Source organism: Erpetoichthys calabaricus, chromosome 8 (assembly GCF_900747795.2).
Source record: "Erpetoichthys calabaricus chromosome 8, fErpCal1.3, whole genome shotgun sequence".
NCBI classification, from domain to species: domain Eukaryota; kingdom Metazoa; phylum Chordata; class Cladistia; order Polypteriformes; family Polypteridae; genus Erpetoichthys; species Erpetoichthys calabaricus.
The window spans coordinates 110834701-110852587 of record NC_041401.2 but is presented as its reverse complement, the minus strand read 5'-3'; the positions used below and the strand labels follow the sequence as shown (position 1 = coordinate 110852587).

At 38.1% G+C, this 17887-nt stretch overlaps 1 protein-coding gene across 5 annotated transcripts in view; it reads left to right on the top strand.

Moving 5' to 3' along the window:
* The window catches only part of ttll4 (tubulin tyrosine ligase-like family, member 4), an 82018-nt gene that overhangs the window by 4734 nt on the left and 59397 nt on the right, over positions 1-17887 (top strand). For all 5 annotated transcript variants that reach the window (XM_028807273.2, XM_051930592.1, XM_028807271.2 and 2 more), the window contains exons 2-6: positions 1228-2734; positions 10146-10261; positions 10469-10529; positions 11046-11167; positions 14475-14585. In XM_028807273.2, coding sequence (XP_028663106.1) covers positions 1314-2734; positions 10146-10261; positions 10469-10529; positions 11046-11167; positions 14475-14585 — 1831 coding nt within the window. In that variant the 5' untranslated portion in view covers positions 1228-1313. The remainder of the gene's footprint in view (positions 1-1227; positions 2735-10145; positions 10262-10468; positions 10530-11045; positions 11168-14474; positions 14586-17887) is intronic.

The following is a 17887-nucleotide window of genomic DNA, read 5'->3' as shown; positions in this document are numbered from 1 at the left end:
TGCGACTTAGAGAATAAAACTGAATTTAAAAAAAAAAAAAGCTAACCTTTACAAGTATCATAAATTACACCGGCTGTTACAGACTGGAATCAAATGTATGTTTTTATTCTAAAATAGTAAGAATACGAGCAGCTCGCTTCTCAAAACGGACTCATCAAGGATCGAACCCGTGAAGTTTTGATTACCAGTCAACAGTTGATACCGTTGCGCCACCGAAGCTGTCATAGCAAATGCGTGTCAATGTCGCACCCTAACACGGGTTCTTTTTCTACAGTTATATTTTTGAATAAAAGCGCACTTGTTCTGTTATATTTGTACCTTTTGTGAAAGTGTTCCTTTCATATTTGGACTTCAGGCTTCACACATTATACACTTCATGTCTACATTTTGTCAATTATTACTAAAACATGAAAAACGTTTGTCTTAACAATTTGTTTACATAGATCGTTGTAGACACGGAACACACATGAAATACCAGTGTTCCAAATAACGATATAGTATTTATAAAAGGTGTCATTTTGCTTGACTTCTCACTCTATACAACTCTAAGCAACAGACACGCAGGTAAACAGACTTGAGCTGAGAAAACTGTGCAGCGGTGGGGGATGTGATAGCAGGCTGCTTGCTGCTTATCGACACATTTAAAGGCAAAAGACTCTGATGGAGAGGTGGGATGAATCTACAAGTTTTTTGGTAGGCTCTGGTAATTCTAGTGTTAAATGAAAAATTTCAGAACTTGTTTGTTTATAACATTGCAAGCTGAAGATGAATTCTGATCTTATAAGTCATCCTAGATGAATACATCAGCTAAACATGCTATGCTATCCCAAAGATGTGGGTTATTTTTATTTGCAACTCTCCCAAGAGTATTAGGTTGTCTTGCTAGTCTTAATTTGATTAAGTGTGACAGAGGGTGGGTGAATAGAAGTATTGTTTTTTTTTTTTTTTCTTCTAATCCTTTTAAATATTATACTGTACTAGTAATTCACTTTAGATTGTTTTCATCTTGAAAGTTACTGAATAATGTACGCCTCCAATTTCAGAGGTAGTACTACCATTCTCTGACTGTGACTCAGTTTTGTTGCACGTCATTTCCTTTAAGTTATATTTCTTCTTGTGAAGTGTTTAAAATGAATATGTTCAAGAGAAACTGATACTGCCTAAACAGATAAAAGTTGTTTTGTTTTTTTTGCTTTTTTCTCACGCCATTGCTTTTTCCTGTTTCAGGAAAGTTTGGGACACTCCTCGGCCAAAGGAAATTGATGTAATCTGAGACCGAATTTCTCTCCCATCTCAAAGTGAGATGGCCACACATGGCCTCCAGTGGACTTGACCGCTCAAAGTTGAGCACTACCTCTAAATCGAATGGTGATGCCAGTACAGATGCGCCTTTGACTAAACGCTCTAATCAGTTCTCTTTGCGCTCACTGGAGAAGAGGTTTAGATGTACTGTACATCCTCTACCACCCCTGAACTATCGCCATGGAACACCTAATAATGTGAGAGTTCTTCCAGATCGGATCCATGTATTCTCAGGAATTTCTTCACACCCAAACTACCTCACAAATAAAAGCACATTAAGTGGCAATGTTGCCAGTAGTCCACAATTAGTTACAAACGCTGCACAAAATTCCGTTGAGTCTTCACCACTTTTTGAAAACCTCTGCCTTTTTGAACAGACAATCCATCGCTGTCGGCTTTACTGGCGTGTGGAGAATCTCAGGTGTGGATCTAAAATTTTGGGCAAGAGGGCATTTTCCTCACCCCAGCATAGCTGTTCTGCATCTCTCAAGGGAAGTCTTACTGTGCATTCCAGTAGCACGCGAGTTACTTCCTCGTATTCTCAGACAAGTAGGCCTGAAGTTAAGAGGAATGTCTTCATGAGACCTACCAGTGCAAAAGTGCCTCACTACACCACTCCAGAAAGAAACAGTATGTGGACTCGGTCTTCTACTGCAGTTTCACGCTGTTATGAAATTAAGGGGAACAGTGATGGAAGCATAAGAAAAAATGAGTCTCTTCCATTATTTAGTCAATCATTGCATTTCCATCCAGACTCATTACAGACAAGTCTTTCCTCAAAAGAGCTTGAAAAAAATAGGAATGAAATTCTCGGGGGTCTTCCCTGGCAAACTTCCAACATGGAAATTAATCCTAAAGTTCCTGAATCTGAGAAGAAAGCCTGGTGGCCTGAGGCTGGTGATGGTCCTGAAATCATGTTGACTGAAGCAGTTAGAAGGCTGGCAGGAAGTGGCTCTCCAAAGAAAACCGGAAGGCTGAATGAAATTAGTGGAAGGGATCAGGGGAACATAGAAAATCCTATCAGAAAATGGTACATACAAGACAGTCCAACAAAAGGCACCAACAAAAGGAAGACTGAATCAGAAGGGTTGCATTCTCTGTCCCTGGGAGAGTCGAACTGTCGGTCAGCTACTGAGATAAGTAAATCTTGCCTTACAAATGGTGACTTATGCAATGGTTTTGCACAGACTAATATGCTGAGCATTCCAGGTTATGCTAATGAAATATTTTCACAACAAAGTACTAACTGTAGCATAGATGTGACATCAAGGAATCTCCAAAGTGTACAGCAGTGCGACACAAATATGACAGTGGTTGACTTGGAGCCAGAGTCTGTCACTTCTGTAACTACACAGATCTCTGCAATACATCTGCATATGGGTCATGAGGCATCTGTTTCTGAGAATAAGGAAGATGATTCTGCTGTAGAAGGGTAATTGCATTTCTGTAGTAATTTTTTTTTTTCTTTTTTGTAACCTATCACTTAAGTAAACTGATTCATTTTAATCTTAATTTGAATAGTGAAAAATATCTTTGTATGTCTAATCTTCCCTGTCATCATTAGCCTTTGGGCGTCTTGCGTTTACCTTCTTTAAGTTTTAATTTAGGTGTCAAATATGAATAGTTTCCAGTTATTGATAAATTATCCAGTGATGTCTAATTTAAGATTAAGAAGTCCAGTTGTCTAGATCAAACAGGGTTATCATAAGATTTTAAATGCAATCAAGCTAATGTTGTAATAGATTAGATAGATACTTTATTAATCCCAAGGGGAAATTCTCATACTCCAGCATCAACATATTGATAAAAACAATATTAAATTAGTGATAAAAATGCAGGTATAACCGACAATAACTTTGTATAATGTTAACATTTAACCCCACCCCCACCCCCGAGTGTAATTGAAGAGTCACATAGTGTGGGGGAGGAACGATCTCCTCAGTCTGTCAGTGGAGCAGGACAGTAACAGCAGCCTGTCGCTGAAGCTGCTCCTCTGTTTAGAGATGATACTGTTTAGTGGATTCTCCATGACTGACAGGAGCCTGCTCAGCGCCCATCGCTCTGCCACAGATGTCAAACTGTCCAGCTCTGTGCCTGCAATAGAGCCTGCCTTCCTCAACAGTTTGTCCAGGCGTGAGGCGTCCCTCTTCTTTATGCTGCCTCCCCAGCACCGCATAGAAGAGGGCGCTCGCCTCAACCATCTGATAGAATATCTGCAGCATCTTATTGCAGATGTTGAAAGACGCCAGCCTTCTAAGGAAGTATAGTCGGCTCTGTCCTCTCTAGCACAGAGCATCAGTATTGGCAGTCCAGTCCAATTTATCATCCAGCTGCACTCCCAGGTATTTATACGTCTGCACCCTCTGCACACAGTCACCTCTGATGATCATGGGGTCCATGAGGGGCCTGGTCCTCCTAAAATCCACCACCAGCTCCTTGGTTTTGCTGGTGTTTAGTCATAGGCGGTTTGAGTCGCACCATTTAACAAAGTCCTTGATTAGGTTCCTATACTCCTCCTCCTGCCCACTCCTGATGCAGCCCACGATAGCAGAGTCGTTAGCGAACTTTTGCTCATGGCAGGACTCCCGAGTTGTATTGGAAGTCCGATGTATATAGGCTGAACAGGACCGGAGAAAGTACAGTCCCATGCGGCGCTCCTGTGTTGCTGACCACAATGTCAGACCTGCAGTTCCCAAGACGCACATACTGAGGTCTGTCTGTAAGATAGTCCATGATCCATGCCACCAGGTGTGAATCTACTCCCATCTCTGTCAGCTCGTCCCTAATGAGCAGAGGTTGGATGGTGTTGAAGGCACTAGAGAAGTCCAGAAACATAATTCTTACAGCACCACTGCCTCTGTCCAAGTGGGAGAGGGATCGGTGTAGCATATAGATGATGGCATCCTCCACTCCCACCTTCTCCTGGTATGCGATCTGCAGAGGGTCGAAGGTGTGGTGGACCAGTGGCCTCAGGTGATGAAGCAGCAGCCTCTCCATGGTCTTCATCACATGTGATGTCAGAGCGACAGGCCGGAAGTCATTCAGCTCGCTAGGACGTGATACCTTTGGGACTGGGGTGATGCAAGATGTTTTCCAAAGCCTTGGGACTCTCCCCTGTGCCAGGCTCAGGTTGAAGATGCGCTGTAGAGGACTCCCCAGCTCCAACGCACAAGCCTTCAGCAGTTGTGATACTCCATCTGGACCCACTGCTTTGCTGGCACGAAGTCTACTTGGCTCTCTGCTTACCTGGGCTGCTGTAATTGTGGGTGGGGGGGAAACTCTCTCCTATGCTGGTATCAGCAGAAGGATGTGTGAAGGGTGCAGTACTCCGAGGTGAGAGTGGGTTAGGGTGGTCAACCCTGTTAAAGAAGTTGTTCATCAGGTTTGCGCTCTCCACGTCTCTCTCGATGGTGGCACCCCGCTTCAAGCTACAGCCAGTGATGATCTTCATCCCATCCCACACTTCCTTCATGCTGTTATTCTGCAACTTCTGCTCCAGCTTTCTCCTGTACTGCTCCTTCGCCACCCTGAGCTGGATTCGGAGTTCCTTCTGCACGCGCTTGAGCTCATGCTGATCACCACCTTTAAAAGCCCATTTCTTCTGGTTCAAAAGGCCCTTGATGTCACTTGTAATCCATGGCTTGTTGTTAGCATAGCAGCCTACTATTCTTACTGGAACTACAAAGTCCATACAGAAATTGATGTAGTCAGTAGTGCAGTCAACAACTTCCTCAGTGTTCTCACTATATGATCCCTGCAGGATATGCCAGTCCGTAGTTCCAAAGCAGTCTCTCAGAGCCTGCTCTGCCTCAGGGGACCAATTCCTGAATGAGCGTGTGGTTGTAGGTAGCTCCCTCACTCTTGGTTTGTAGTGAGGCTGAAGCAGAATCAGGTTATGATCTGCTTTCCCAAGAGCAGGCAACGAGGTGGCGCTGTATGCGTCTTTAACGTTTGCATACAGTAGGCCAATAGTCCTATTTCCCCGGGTATTACAATCCACATACTGGGAGAAGGCAGGTAATGGTTTGTCCAGCATCACATGGTTAAAGTCTCCAGCAATTCGCACAAGCGCCTCGGGGTGTTTTGTTTGTAGTTTAGCAACAGCGGAATGGATGATGTCACCCGCTATCTCCATGTTTGTCCGAGGAGGGATGTAAACAATAACAACAATGACTTGTCCAAACTCTCTGGACAAGTAATAGGGATGCAGACTTGCGGCCAACAGTTCGATGTCCCTGCAGCAAGTGGAGATTTTGATGTTTACATGTCCAGAGTAGCACCACCTTGTATTCACATAGAATGCGAGTCCTCCTCCTTTCCGCTTCCCGCAGGTATTTGCGTCTCTGTCCGCTATAACTGTGCTAAACCCAGTTAGCTCCACGTTAGCATCTGGGATGTTAGTTGTTAATCACGTTTCACAAAAACACAACAAACTGCATTCTCTGTAAGTCCTGACATTTTTCACCAGCTCAGCCATTTTGTCGATCTTATTTGGTAGTGAGTTCACATTTCCCAGGATCACAGAAGGCACTGAAGGCTTGTATCGCCACTTTCATGCTAGCCGCTTGGCTTTTAGCTTAGCGCCGGCTCTGCTGCCACAATACAGCCTTCTTATCTTGTCGGGTAAATAGGGAACCACACCAGCACGGGCCTAATAAACAGTTGACCGCAGTTTAACAGTTAAGCTTTAATATACCTTCCAAATACAAATTTTCAGTTTGCTGAGAGCCAAACCCTGTCCCTATTGAGTACTTTACCGTTTTCTAGTAGGTAAATGGTTTTATTGTGTGCGCTATAACAGGTAGCATTTCCATTTTGACACAATACTTCTTACCATGATGTTTAGAAATGCTTACTGTAAGGAATTTGGCACATTGTATTCATATAAAAACACCCAGAAAACCTGTATCAGGGCTTTGTTTATCTTAGGCTGTGAGCACTCCATAAAATATTAAAAACCACTGGACAAAGCATAGGTTCAGATTATATCTATTAACCTTTATTTTGCCATCAAAAAATTAGATGCTATCTTTGGCTTACATTCAGCTATGAATTATCTATCTTGAGGCAAATGCCCGACATTTCCCCTTTTCTGAATGCTTCTTGAAATGGGAGTATAATACTAGATTCCTGGAGGGCCCTGGGTTTTTGCTACAAAAAGGCGTTCACCATTTCTAGCTGTTGTTACCATAGGTTGGTTTCATTTCATTTCTGGAAAAATTACCAAAATGTTTTGTGGATTGGAGAAAATTAGTACATCCCTGTCTTTAATTTTTTTTTTCTTTTTTCTTTTCAGTTATTTTATTGAAACATTTGCACATATTGTGTGCTCATTATTAAGCATATGGCAGCTGGTTAGAAAAAAATATTTTACTTTTTGAGTATTTTAAATATTTAAAAATCTGTTTAAGATACCAATATATGACATTTCTACTCTTAAAGTGACAAGACTAAACAAAGCCAAGAGTATATTCTGTTAATTAGCAAACTGGCCAGAATGTGAAACTTGTACCTAGTGCCACCCAAAGGTTGAAAATTTTGTTGGCAGTGGAATCATATCAATATTAAGTGGTGGGCTCACATTAATTTTTGTTTGTCATGTGATGACATTTTTATTGACATCTAAATACAAAACTGAAAACTTACCTACATGCTGTAATTTAAAATGAGTAGGTTTTTCTGCCTTTTGACAGGCACCAATGCCAAACATATTTCACTACTTTTTGAACAGTTTAATTTACTGATTCTTAACTTGTGTTGAATTAATCTCTCCATCTAATGTTTTATTAGTGTAAGTGCATCATCCTTATCCGAACTGGATCCAAGTTCTATTTATATGGAAAGTAAGGATGTTCCAATTGGTTTTTCTTTTGCAGCAAATTTCCTGCAGTGTAAGCAAAGAGCAGCTAAGTTGAAGCTTGTTTTATCAGTGAACAAGAGGTGATTGGTATATTAGCCTTTATGCTAAAGAAAGTAGAGTAATAAACTGGAAAAAAAAAAAAAGTAATCCGAGAAGTCGTCCTGTGCAACTAGACCAAACTCGTTTTCACCCCAGGCCATTTCAGCATTATGGTTGCCCTCAAAGGGCCGGTTTTAACTGTAAGACTGTATAAATGTAACTATTCCTTGACGTATTGTTAGATAACTGCCTCTGCATTTAATTATTATGTATTCAATTGTACACTTATATTTTTATGTTCATGTAAAATGTATATATGTTAGTATACTGATTTATATTAAAACATAAATCCCTTCAATGTATCAGGTTAAGAAACCCACATTACTCCAACAATCAAAGATCAAACTTGTGAATAACAGACCAATAATCATCAAATGCACGTTATTACTTTAAGTTTGTTCAAAACCTTTTTTGTTACAGTTGAGACAGGCAGAACTATGGTACATCAAATAATTGTGAGCTGGTAAGAACATTTGTGACAGATGGGGCATTTCATAAAAAACTAATGGCGGCAGAGGACATACATCTGACTAATGAGAGATGGTTTTGATTTCAGTAAACATTTGGCTGCATGAATGCATATACCTGTAAACGCACTGAATACGTTGCTACACATACAAAGTTGTATATGTAACTCAAAACAAAAATGACTGTCTCGGTTCACAACTGTATTAGTCAAGTTCAGGGGGAAGTTGTTGGTAATGCTGCTTGGCCTTGAACACACACACTAATTAGATTCTTCCTCACACTATGACAACATATCACACACCATCTTCATCGTTATATTCTGAAAATAACAAACGCAAAACGAAATGCAGGCACAACCATTAAATTGCACCCACATTGCACTGTACTTATTCTTGGTTGAAATATAATTTATTATATTTTTAATTCAGGTTTTTAAAATGCTTGCCTATTTGTTCTCTGGCTGGGCTGACACCGTTTTCCTGTGGTCAGTCTGTCAATGTCTGCCTTTAGGTCTTGTGTTGTAGCAATCCATAAAACTGCGTGGAAGTTGTCGTCTGTGATGTGTGATCTGTGCTTGGTCTTGTTTAGATTCGCACAGGTACGTGCACCCAAACATAGACAACACACGGGCAGCATGAAGTCGGAGCTGTGGCATCAATGCAGGGGGCAGCAAATGGTAAATGTCCTTGATTACAGCATCCTGGAACTTTGCTCTCAGGCTACAATTGCTTTGAAGCTCTAACTCAATCTGAGATGAGGCGCATGGTCTATGTCGGTGGTGAAAATACTGGCAAAAATGTCAAAGCCTGAGTGCTGCATTCTAAAATCCAAAAAGCAGCGATCAAATTCATTAATTAACTGGTTACCTTTGCTAGCCAACTTTGAGCATGAAAAAGCACCAGGAACTGAGGCTAAGATGCTCTGTCAGATAGGAAAGTGGGCAGGATTGTCCTGTTCCAGTTGGGACTTCTATAAGCTGTGATCATGTCCGACATCTGTGGTAAGTTATCAGAGGTGTGTGGTGGTTGCGTTTTGCATTTTCACCTTCACTAGTCCAACCAAGCCTGTTTTTTTTTTTTTTTTCTTTTTTTCTCCACTCAAATTGCGGGCACACCTTCAGTAGTTAGCCTGAGCAGCTATTCCCAGGGTAATTTAGTTTTACTCACAGACCTTCCTACCGCATCAAAAATGTCCCTCCCCGTAGTTGTTCCATGCATATTGTAGCAACTACATCCAAGAGCTCCTCACTGACAGTGAAGTCTACATTCACACCTCCTTATAAAAATGGATAAATGTGCATTCTTTGTGCTTTCCTCAACAGCTAATGATAAAGCCAGATAACTGCGAGTCTCTTCGGGCAGCTGTGCTGTCAGATTGCCTGCTAGTTCCTTAACTCTGTCTGCAGTAGTTTTTTTTTTTTTTTTTTAGTCTGGACCTGGTTGAGGCACACCTGCTCACACACCTTTTAGCATGCACCGCTTCAAAAATGCTCCTTCTGAAAAGCGTAATTGCTTGGGCAATTTCTTTACTCACAATAAAGCTAGCTTTTACTGTTGCATCATTGGCTGTAGCTTTTGTAAACATATTTTGCTGCTATTGCAGTCTGCCTTTTTTAATTCTTGGACAATTTGTTGTTTTTTTTTTTGATGGCTAAGTTTAGCATACTTGGCTCCATGTTTAATGTTGAACTGCCGACTTAAATTGTATTCCTTCATCACCAACACTGCCTTGCAACACCGAAGATGAAACGTGTTTTTTTTTTTTTTTTTCCTTAAAGCACAAACATGTATTCGCTTTACCATCTTTCATTAAATTGTCTTCCCTCCCCATCAGTTTTTCTCCTCTTAAACATTTGGTGGATATTTGTGCATTAATTTCAACCCTATCACCCCATTCCCTAAAACAGTTTTAGGTTAAAGCAGATTTCAAATCACTACAATTTAGCGCCTGGATGCGTTCATGTGGGTAAAGAAAGGGAAAATGACCTGCAAACAAGATTATTGGGAATCCTAGCATACTTGCTGCGATAAATACTTTGACAGCACAGTATTGTGAACTAGTGTTGTTCAACAAAATTCACCAAAGTATGCATGAGTCGTGTTTTTTTTCCCCCTCCCTGGTACAACATGTGTAATGGTGCAGAGGTAGCAAATAATAAACTTTTTTTTTTTTTTTTTTTTTATTATTTAACTTCACATTTCATTAACTTTTAAGTTGAAGCATGCAGGATTTTCAATTAATGTACAGGATACTTGGCACTCCTGCACTGAAATTCAAGGTCTTGGTTTGTACATTATTTGTGTTCAGTTAGATTAGTATTTGGGGTGTAATACATTTTTGAAATGATATATGCAGGAAAGTTTTGAGAAATTATTCCTGAAAATGCAGTTTGTTAATTACATCCTTCTTTTCGCAGATATGGCAACTTTCCAACATCTCAAGATCTCGATAACCAGCTTCAGGATTGTTTTGATGATGAAGAAGAACTTCCAAGTAGCCTTGAAAATGAATGCAGTGATGATGATGATAGTGGTTAGTACTTGGCTTACTAACAAGTTCAAAACGACTTTTTCCTGTTACTCCTGCATACTAGTATAAATCAGAATCTGGCATTTGAAGTACATAAATATTCAGCAGTTGTTGAGTAAATAAAGTATCTCTATCTATCTAAATGAACAATTCCATCCAACCAAGTTAAGAATTGTTTTCTTTTTTTCCTTTTTTTTTTTATTACATCAGATCAGTCAGATTGTTCTTTAACAGATGTATCCTCTTCTGCATCCTCAATGGTTGTGCCAAGGTAAGATTTGTTAAATTATTTTGGATGGTGGTCATAATTATTGTATTGTACAAAGAGTTAAGCTGTTTTATCATTGTATATGTTAAGTGCTGTGAAGCGTGGGGTTAGACATTCATCTTTCAGCTATACTGGCTACAATACAGAGTAAAACTTTTATTTTATACTTTACATTTTCTAAATTGGGCCGTAATTTTTTTTTTTTAAATGCAGAATTCCTGTCTCATGGTATTTTTTTATTAACTATTGAGAAAATTGCTCAAACATTTTATCAATTGTTTACTTTGCTAACCTTCTATCAGTCATTTTCATTCCGTTAATAGCACCTTTGTTGTAAAATATATATGCATCAGCCTATAGTATTTCATAAGGTTAGTTAAATTAGGGAAACCATTGCAATCCTAAATTGGATTAAACAGATTTAAGAATGTTATGACATTGGTCTTTTTTTTTTTTCTTTTTTTTTATTTCATAATTTTCATGTGTTACATTTGTTTTGTTTTTTTTAAATCCAAATAGGAACTACAGTAAAAAGTCTGTCCAAATAAACACAGAGGAAAAAATTGTGAAGCCTGCTTTAGTGCCAAGCTTATTTTCCAATATGCCTTCTACCATCTACTTCAGCACAGCAGATGAAATAGGTCTGTTTGAAGTTCTGTTTACTTTATGGATTTATCGTGTTCTACAATTTAAAATTCTTGAATTTTAATATCAGACTTCGGAGTTATTTCTACACATTTCAAAGGAAATAGCGAAAATATAATAAAAATATTTGGTTTACAAGAGTTAATAAAAGTGAAATGGTTATTTCCTCTGAAAGTAGATAAATTAAAGCGTGTGTGTATATTTTAGTGGTTCAGTACTTATTAAAGGAATGCAAAAACAGTTTAAAAATGCACTCTTTCTTTTGGCACTTACATAGTTTAAGAGATTGATTTAATATAATTAAGGTTTGTGTTATAAAAGATTTTACGTTACATTGCAATAACTAATTGTAGGAATGTGGATTTATACATATAAATCAACCAGTGATTAAAATCTGTTTTCCCTGTTATTACAGTACTCTATTTATAATCCAAGTATTTTCATGGGCAATAAAGTCCTTGTTCAGATGTGTGCCCATGCCCCCAATGCTTAAAAATCTCAAGGAATAATTTTATGTAGAGCACTGCATCAGCACTTCCATGTAATTTTGTTTAAATGCCACTTGATGATGACCAATTCAGGTACAGATGTAAACTGATTACAAATTGATTGTAAAATAAAATAGGTAATTTAAAAGATTGAAACAAATAGCCGAGGTACATGTTCTTTAAAACTGGTTCTAATTCATAATGCCAGTAATTTGGGCCTTGGGTGAGAGACTTTGAAAGTCTGAGATTTATACAGGTCAGTATGTTACCTTTACCCTAAGGAACTGAAGCATCTTTAAAATACTCCAGACTGTTACCCATCAAATGTTTTTCTATGTTTCATGTAATGAATGTTATTACTATATTTCTGATAGTAAATATATTTAGAAGTACATTGTGTAAGACTTAAAAATCAAAGGTCCAATAATCCTATTATGTAGTTTGTTTTTTTTTTTTTTTTTTTTTTTCTTCTTCATCATACATTAATTCATGGTGATTTTGCTCCTCACTGTGAAATTAAGTTACAAGGCTAAGCTCTAATTATGCCATCCAATAAATGCCTCCAAAGTTCATAAGTCTTAAGCACATTTTCCATGATGTTTTGACACACAGACAATAGTCTGTCTTTATTCATGTATATGTGAACATGACGACTTCAAGGATAAGTTTGATATATTTCCAGGCACGGATATTTCTTCATAAACCTGCTATATATGCATCTGACATGCAAAATTCTGGTTTAAAGTTGTGTGTGTGTGTATATTATCCCGCATGAAGGGATTGCGTTAAAAAATGCTTTAGTTGCCTTACATTTTTATGCAATCGTTTTGTTCACCCCACTGAATTAAAGCTGAAAGTCTGCACTTCAGCTGCATCTGAGTTGTTTCATTTAAAATTCATTGTGGTAATGTACAGAACCAAAATTGGAAAAAAAGTTGTCTCTGTCCAAATATTTATGGACCTAACTCTATATATAAAATATTATATAATATATAAAATTTATTATAATATTGCCCACATAGACTACAATATAAAGTGCCTATGGGGCACAGAAGAGAAGCTTATAAACTTCCCAGATGCATTCATTTTTCAAGCAAAGACGGATATCAAGTATTGAGCCATGTCTTTTGATTACACGCACATTGTAAAGTAGTTTATACTTGTCATTTTTAAACAAACACCAATAGCCATTTTAAAAGACCAACTGTGCAAAATAGCTAAACACTTAGTCTTCCTATGCAACAACCTTTCACTTCTCGGGGGGTGGCTTCCAACTGACAGACCAAATTACAGTAAACTTTTGTGCCACATAGTTGGTTTTGTTTACCTCCATGTTTACATGAGAATGCACACAAACAAATAGAAAACATGTACTTTCCATGAGAAAAATAGTACCAGGAATATAGGCCTATGTTAAAATTTATTTTTTCAATTCCCTTTTGTCACAAATATGCATTGGAATAGCAGGAGGCACAGATCAATACCGACCACTGTATTTGCTTGAAAAATGGACGTTTTTGGACTTTTCCCCCATATCCCATACCTTTTCATTGCAAAGTGCCAGAGAGGGAAGTTTTTAAATGTGTAGAAAGCGCTCAAGTTTAGAACACAATTTTGCATGGCAAATGTGTATACTGTATATACCATGTTTGTAAAGCAAAAACTTCAACTTGAAAAATACCAACTTGTCCTTTAAGTGTGCATATGGCAAGACTAAAGGGTACAGGGACAAAACTATATTCAGAGAGTTAGATAAGTTCTGAATCTCTGATTTTCTTTAATAAAATGGTTTATATTGTTTTCTTGTGCATAATACCAGTGTGTTACTCATTTTGAATGTGTGCATTTTTTGGTGTGGCTGTTATTCTTAATCAAAATAACACCATCCAAAATGAAGTAAAACAAAGTTGTTTTGTATCCTTAAAACAATCGCGTCAGTTTCTTGAGGTCTATAGTAATTTTTTTTATAAAGGTGTTTTTTTTTTATTTTATTTAATTTGACTAAGCTCTTTGTAATGTTTAAGAGGCATAAAACATCAAATTTATTAATATCCATTGATTCTAGTGCTAATAATGGTTAGGTAAGTAAGCAACAGATATTTTAAATTGTTTGGTTTTTCCTCCATATTGCTCTTACCTGTACTGCACGGAGTATTTTTTTAATTTTATTTTTTAAACCTGAAATGGGCCATGTGTATGTGGAATTTATGTGGTGTATTACAGTTATCTAGGGTTGATTTTAATAAGGTGGTACTCAATTCTGCTGAGAATTTTTTTTTCTTCTGGAAAATACTTGAGACAAATAAAATACTAAACTACTTTACTTGATATTCTCAGACATTTGTGGGTGAAGTTGGGTAATTTTCTGCATTGTCACATTGTTTTACAAGATTCTTTGTTTCAACATCCATGAGATATTGGCTTACAGAACACCTCTGATTTTCTGTAAAACCTTTGGACAGGCCTATAGTTTATTAATAGATTTAACTATAAATATTGATTTTTAAATAATGGATTTTTGTATTTTTTGCAGCTTTCCTGTGTGCTAATCAGGTTTTAAAATTGTCTAGGTACATGTTGTATGTAGAAGAATGTGCAGTAGATTAAACCAAGATAAGGTGTTTTGATGGTTAACTCTTTTGAGGATATTTTCCTTCACCATGAAAGTAATGCAATGTTGCTTAAAATGTGGTGTATTTGTTCACTGCTTTGAGTAAACAATTAACAAGCAGCTTGTACAGTATTTCATTTGGCAGAAAGATACTAAGAGCTTTTTCTTCCTTTTTTTTCCCCCCCAACTGTTCCTCCCCCTTAGTTGAACTGCTGCCACCAGAACAGAGGAAGCTGCTTAAGTGGAAGATGAGTACAGTTACTCCAAATGTAGTGAAACTGACAATAGCAAGATCACACTTTAAAGTGACTAAGAGTAGGTGAAAATATTTTGTGGTTTTTAGCTTATGGTTCTTATTTGCATATGATTTAACTTTAATTTTTATTAAGTGTTTATAAACATATTCACATTACAAGCAGTATTTCTGCACAACGTATGTTTAATATATATTACAAATTAACATTATCATTGACTCTTTCCTTTGTAAGTAAATCATCAGTAATTAATTTAGAATTTTCATTTCATGTGTTTGCAGCATAGCTGTTCTTGAAGTCTTTTTTTGGTTCCTTTTAAAATCATTAGTGTTTCGTCTCACTGGAAATTCTGTACTTGGAACCTTTACTACAAAGCTGTTTTTTAAATAGCTAATTTAAAAAGTTAAGATAAAATTTTAGATGTGCTTAAAAATTATTTGAATTAGTACTAAGACTATGAATAATGTTTGAATGTACCTAATGCAAGCAGTCATACCACCTGCACTTCCAAATAGGTAGCCCACCTGAAGCTAAGCATATTTGGGCCTGGTCATTACTTGGATGGGAGACCATGTTCGACAAAGCTTGGGTTGCTGCTGGAAGAAATGCTGGAGAGGCCTTCTGGGAGTGCTTAACCTGTGGTCTGCGTAGATGTCGATACCCCAATGCAGTGACTGGGCATGTTAGGGGTCTAAGGCAGTGTGCAGGCTTTTAAATAAAGGCAGTGCGTCTCAGACTCCGTTAATACAGACAACTGTAGCACTTTGTGACCACAGGATGTTTGATGTGGAGGTGAGCTGAATGCTTGATCAGTTCAGCTGTTCCATATCAACACTGGAGAGCATAATTAGAACTCCGCATCCATAGAATATAACGCTGAGCCTTAGGAGATTGAAGGAGTAAAGGAGAATGAGAAAGAAAAAAGTAAGAGGAAAAGGAGTGATGGGACTGCATCAGAGACAGTGCAAGCGTTTGGGAATGATGAACCTGGTACACCAATGGACCTCACGAGGTACGGTTTCTCCTGCCAAGAGTCTGAGGGTGTAGCCACGACCCAACTGTCAGAGCGGCTGTGGACACCGAGGGATGGTGACAGGGATACAAGCCAGATAAAGGGTTGACTGTACTTGCCGGCGGATTTCTAGCTGAGGAGATGTTCCGAGTAGTTTTTATGAGAAAAGACCCTGATTATGAATTTAACTTTTTTTTTTGTTCGTTCCTTCTCCCTTTCTTAATGTGTTTTTATTGTAGATTGCTAGGGGGTTCTCCCCTGCTCGCTTCACTTGCCAGCCTCTTTGCGTCTCTGCTGCTCGCATTGTGAAGAGGGGGGTCTGAACCCACCTCAAGGAGACGCGGCCGCTCCTCTGAAACCCCCTCTTAATACGGTGATACAATGGGAAACTGGTGTGTTTTTTTTAAAAAACCCCTCTATGCTTGATCAGCTCCTGGCTTGCTGCTGCTGACGTGCCTTGTGATCTGCATCTCGCATGGCACTTAGAACATTTAAGTCAGTACAGCAGCTGTCCTACTTTGTCTTTTATTTCCAGCCCCGGGCATGGTTAAATCTCTTGGCATAAATTCTCGTCTCGCGGGACGGGAGTTCTTGATATTTTTTAGTTTAAAAACGGAATAAGAATCTAAAAAGCTAACAACATCACATTTAATGTTTGATAAATCTTAAACAGAATGATACCAAACATATATATGTAGGTATTAAAATAAGCCGATTTTAAAGCATGACAAAAAACGTGACATAAAACGTCACTGTTGCTGTGGATGAAGACACCAGACAAGACAGCAGGTGTGGTTATATAGCAGCTTTTATTCTTCAGTGTCACAGTGAGCAGAGTTTCAGAAAAGCAGGCAATCAATATTACATGACAGCATCAGGGCTCTTCTGAACCCCGTCTGTTGGGTGGGGCAAAGTTTTTATACCCCTAGAATGCGTGATTTAACATCATTATGAAATGCAACAGTCGACACTTTTATTTTACACAATCCTTGAGCCCCTTCAACGCCCCTTGTGCAACTTGATTTCTTGGCCCCTTTGTTATGGCGTTCAGATGTATACTAAGGGAAAACGTGATAAGGCAGTCTCATGTGTGGAATGCTTAGACCTTGAGTCCTTTGGACAAATATTTTTCTGTTTGCTCAGCAAAGCATGTTTTTAAAGCTTACTTCTGCTTAACTTCTTAGACAAGGATTAGTACAAGGGAACGAAGAGAACATTCATATATATATAATATATATGAGAGAGAGAGAGAAAGTAGATTTATTGAAGGCTGCATTGCATTTTGTTTTGCACTTTTTTGGACTGAAAATAAAAAGCACTGCACTTTGCATTATTTCTGTTCTGTGTCCTCATTGCTTAATCCACCCTTGGTCTATGACTATTGATGTCCTGGATTCAAGAGGAGTATGTCGGCCTTGGGCAACCTGGGCATCACATGGGGATACTGTAGTGATATTTCATTTCTGATATTAATTGTAATATTAGTTTTTTTTTTTTATATTTTGTAAATTTTTATTTCATTCTAGTTTTCAGATTTTTTGTGTTTTTAAAATTTTAGTTTTTATTTAGTTCTGCCTTTTTTTACATAATATTAGTGAAACTGTAGTTTTTTTGTTTTTTTTTCTGTTGCAAGACCACAAATGCTGGCCTACACATATTTCAATGCGAGTTATGTTTCAGTCAACAAAATACACTGACGGTTCATAATGTCGTTAAACACAGCTTGACTATCAATGATCAAACAAATTAAGTGGCCTAATGAGTACAATCAGCAAGATCAAATGTTTCAACCCAAGAAACCAGTCTGTGCAAGCATGTTGCTGTTAAGCTTTAAACAAGCACGTATTGAGAGAGTTTTTTTTTTTTTTTGATTAAGCAACATCGTCCGTTGCGCAGATAGCCACACAGTGAACATATTCGCTTGACAAGCATCTATAATGAAGATGCACAGACAAGATCCTGTCCACTGGCTCCAGCAGACTGTATGTTGACGATTTCTGCTACCAGTACTGAAGCACTGACTTGCGGTGACTTTCATGGCTGGTGAGACATGGACTCCTTCGGAGTCAGATTTACAAATATGTGATCCCAAAAGAGTAGCTTATTCACTATTCAACTGGCAGCATGCACATTGACTACTGGTTATGTTTCATATCTCATCAGCATTCTTTACACATACATACAGTGCATCCGGAAAGTATTCACAGCGCATCACTTTTTGCACATTTTATGTTACAGCCTTATTCCAAAATGGATTAAATTAATTTTTTCCTCAGAATTCTACACACAACACCCCATAATGACAACGTGAAAAAAGTTTACTTGAGATTTTTGCAAATTTATTAAAAATA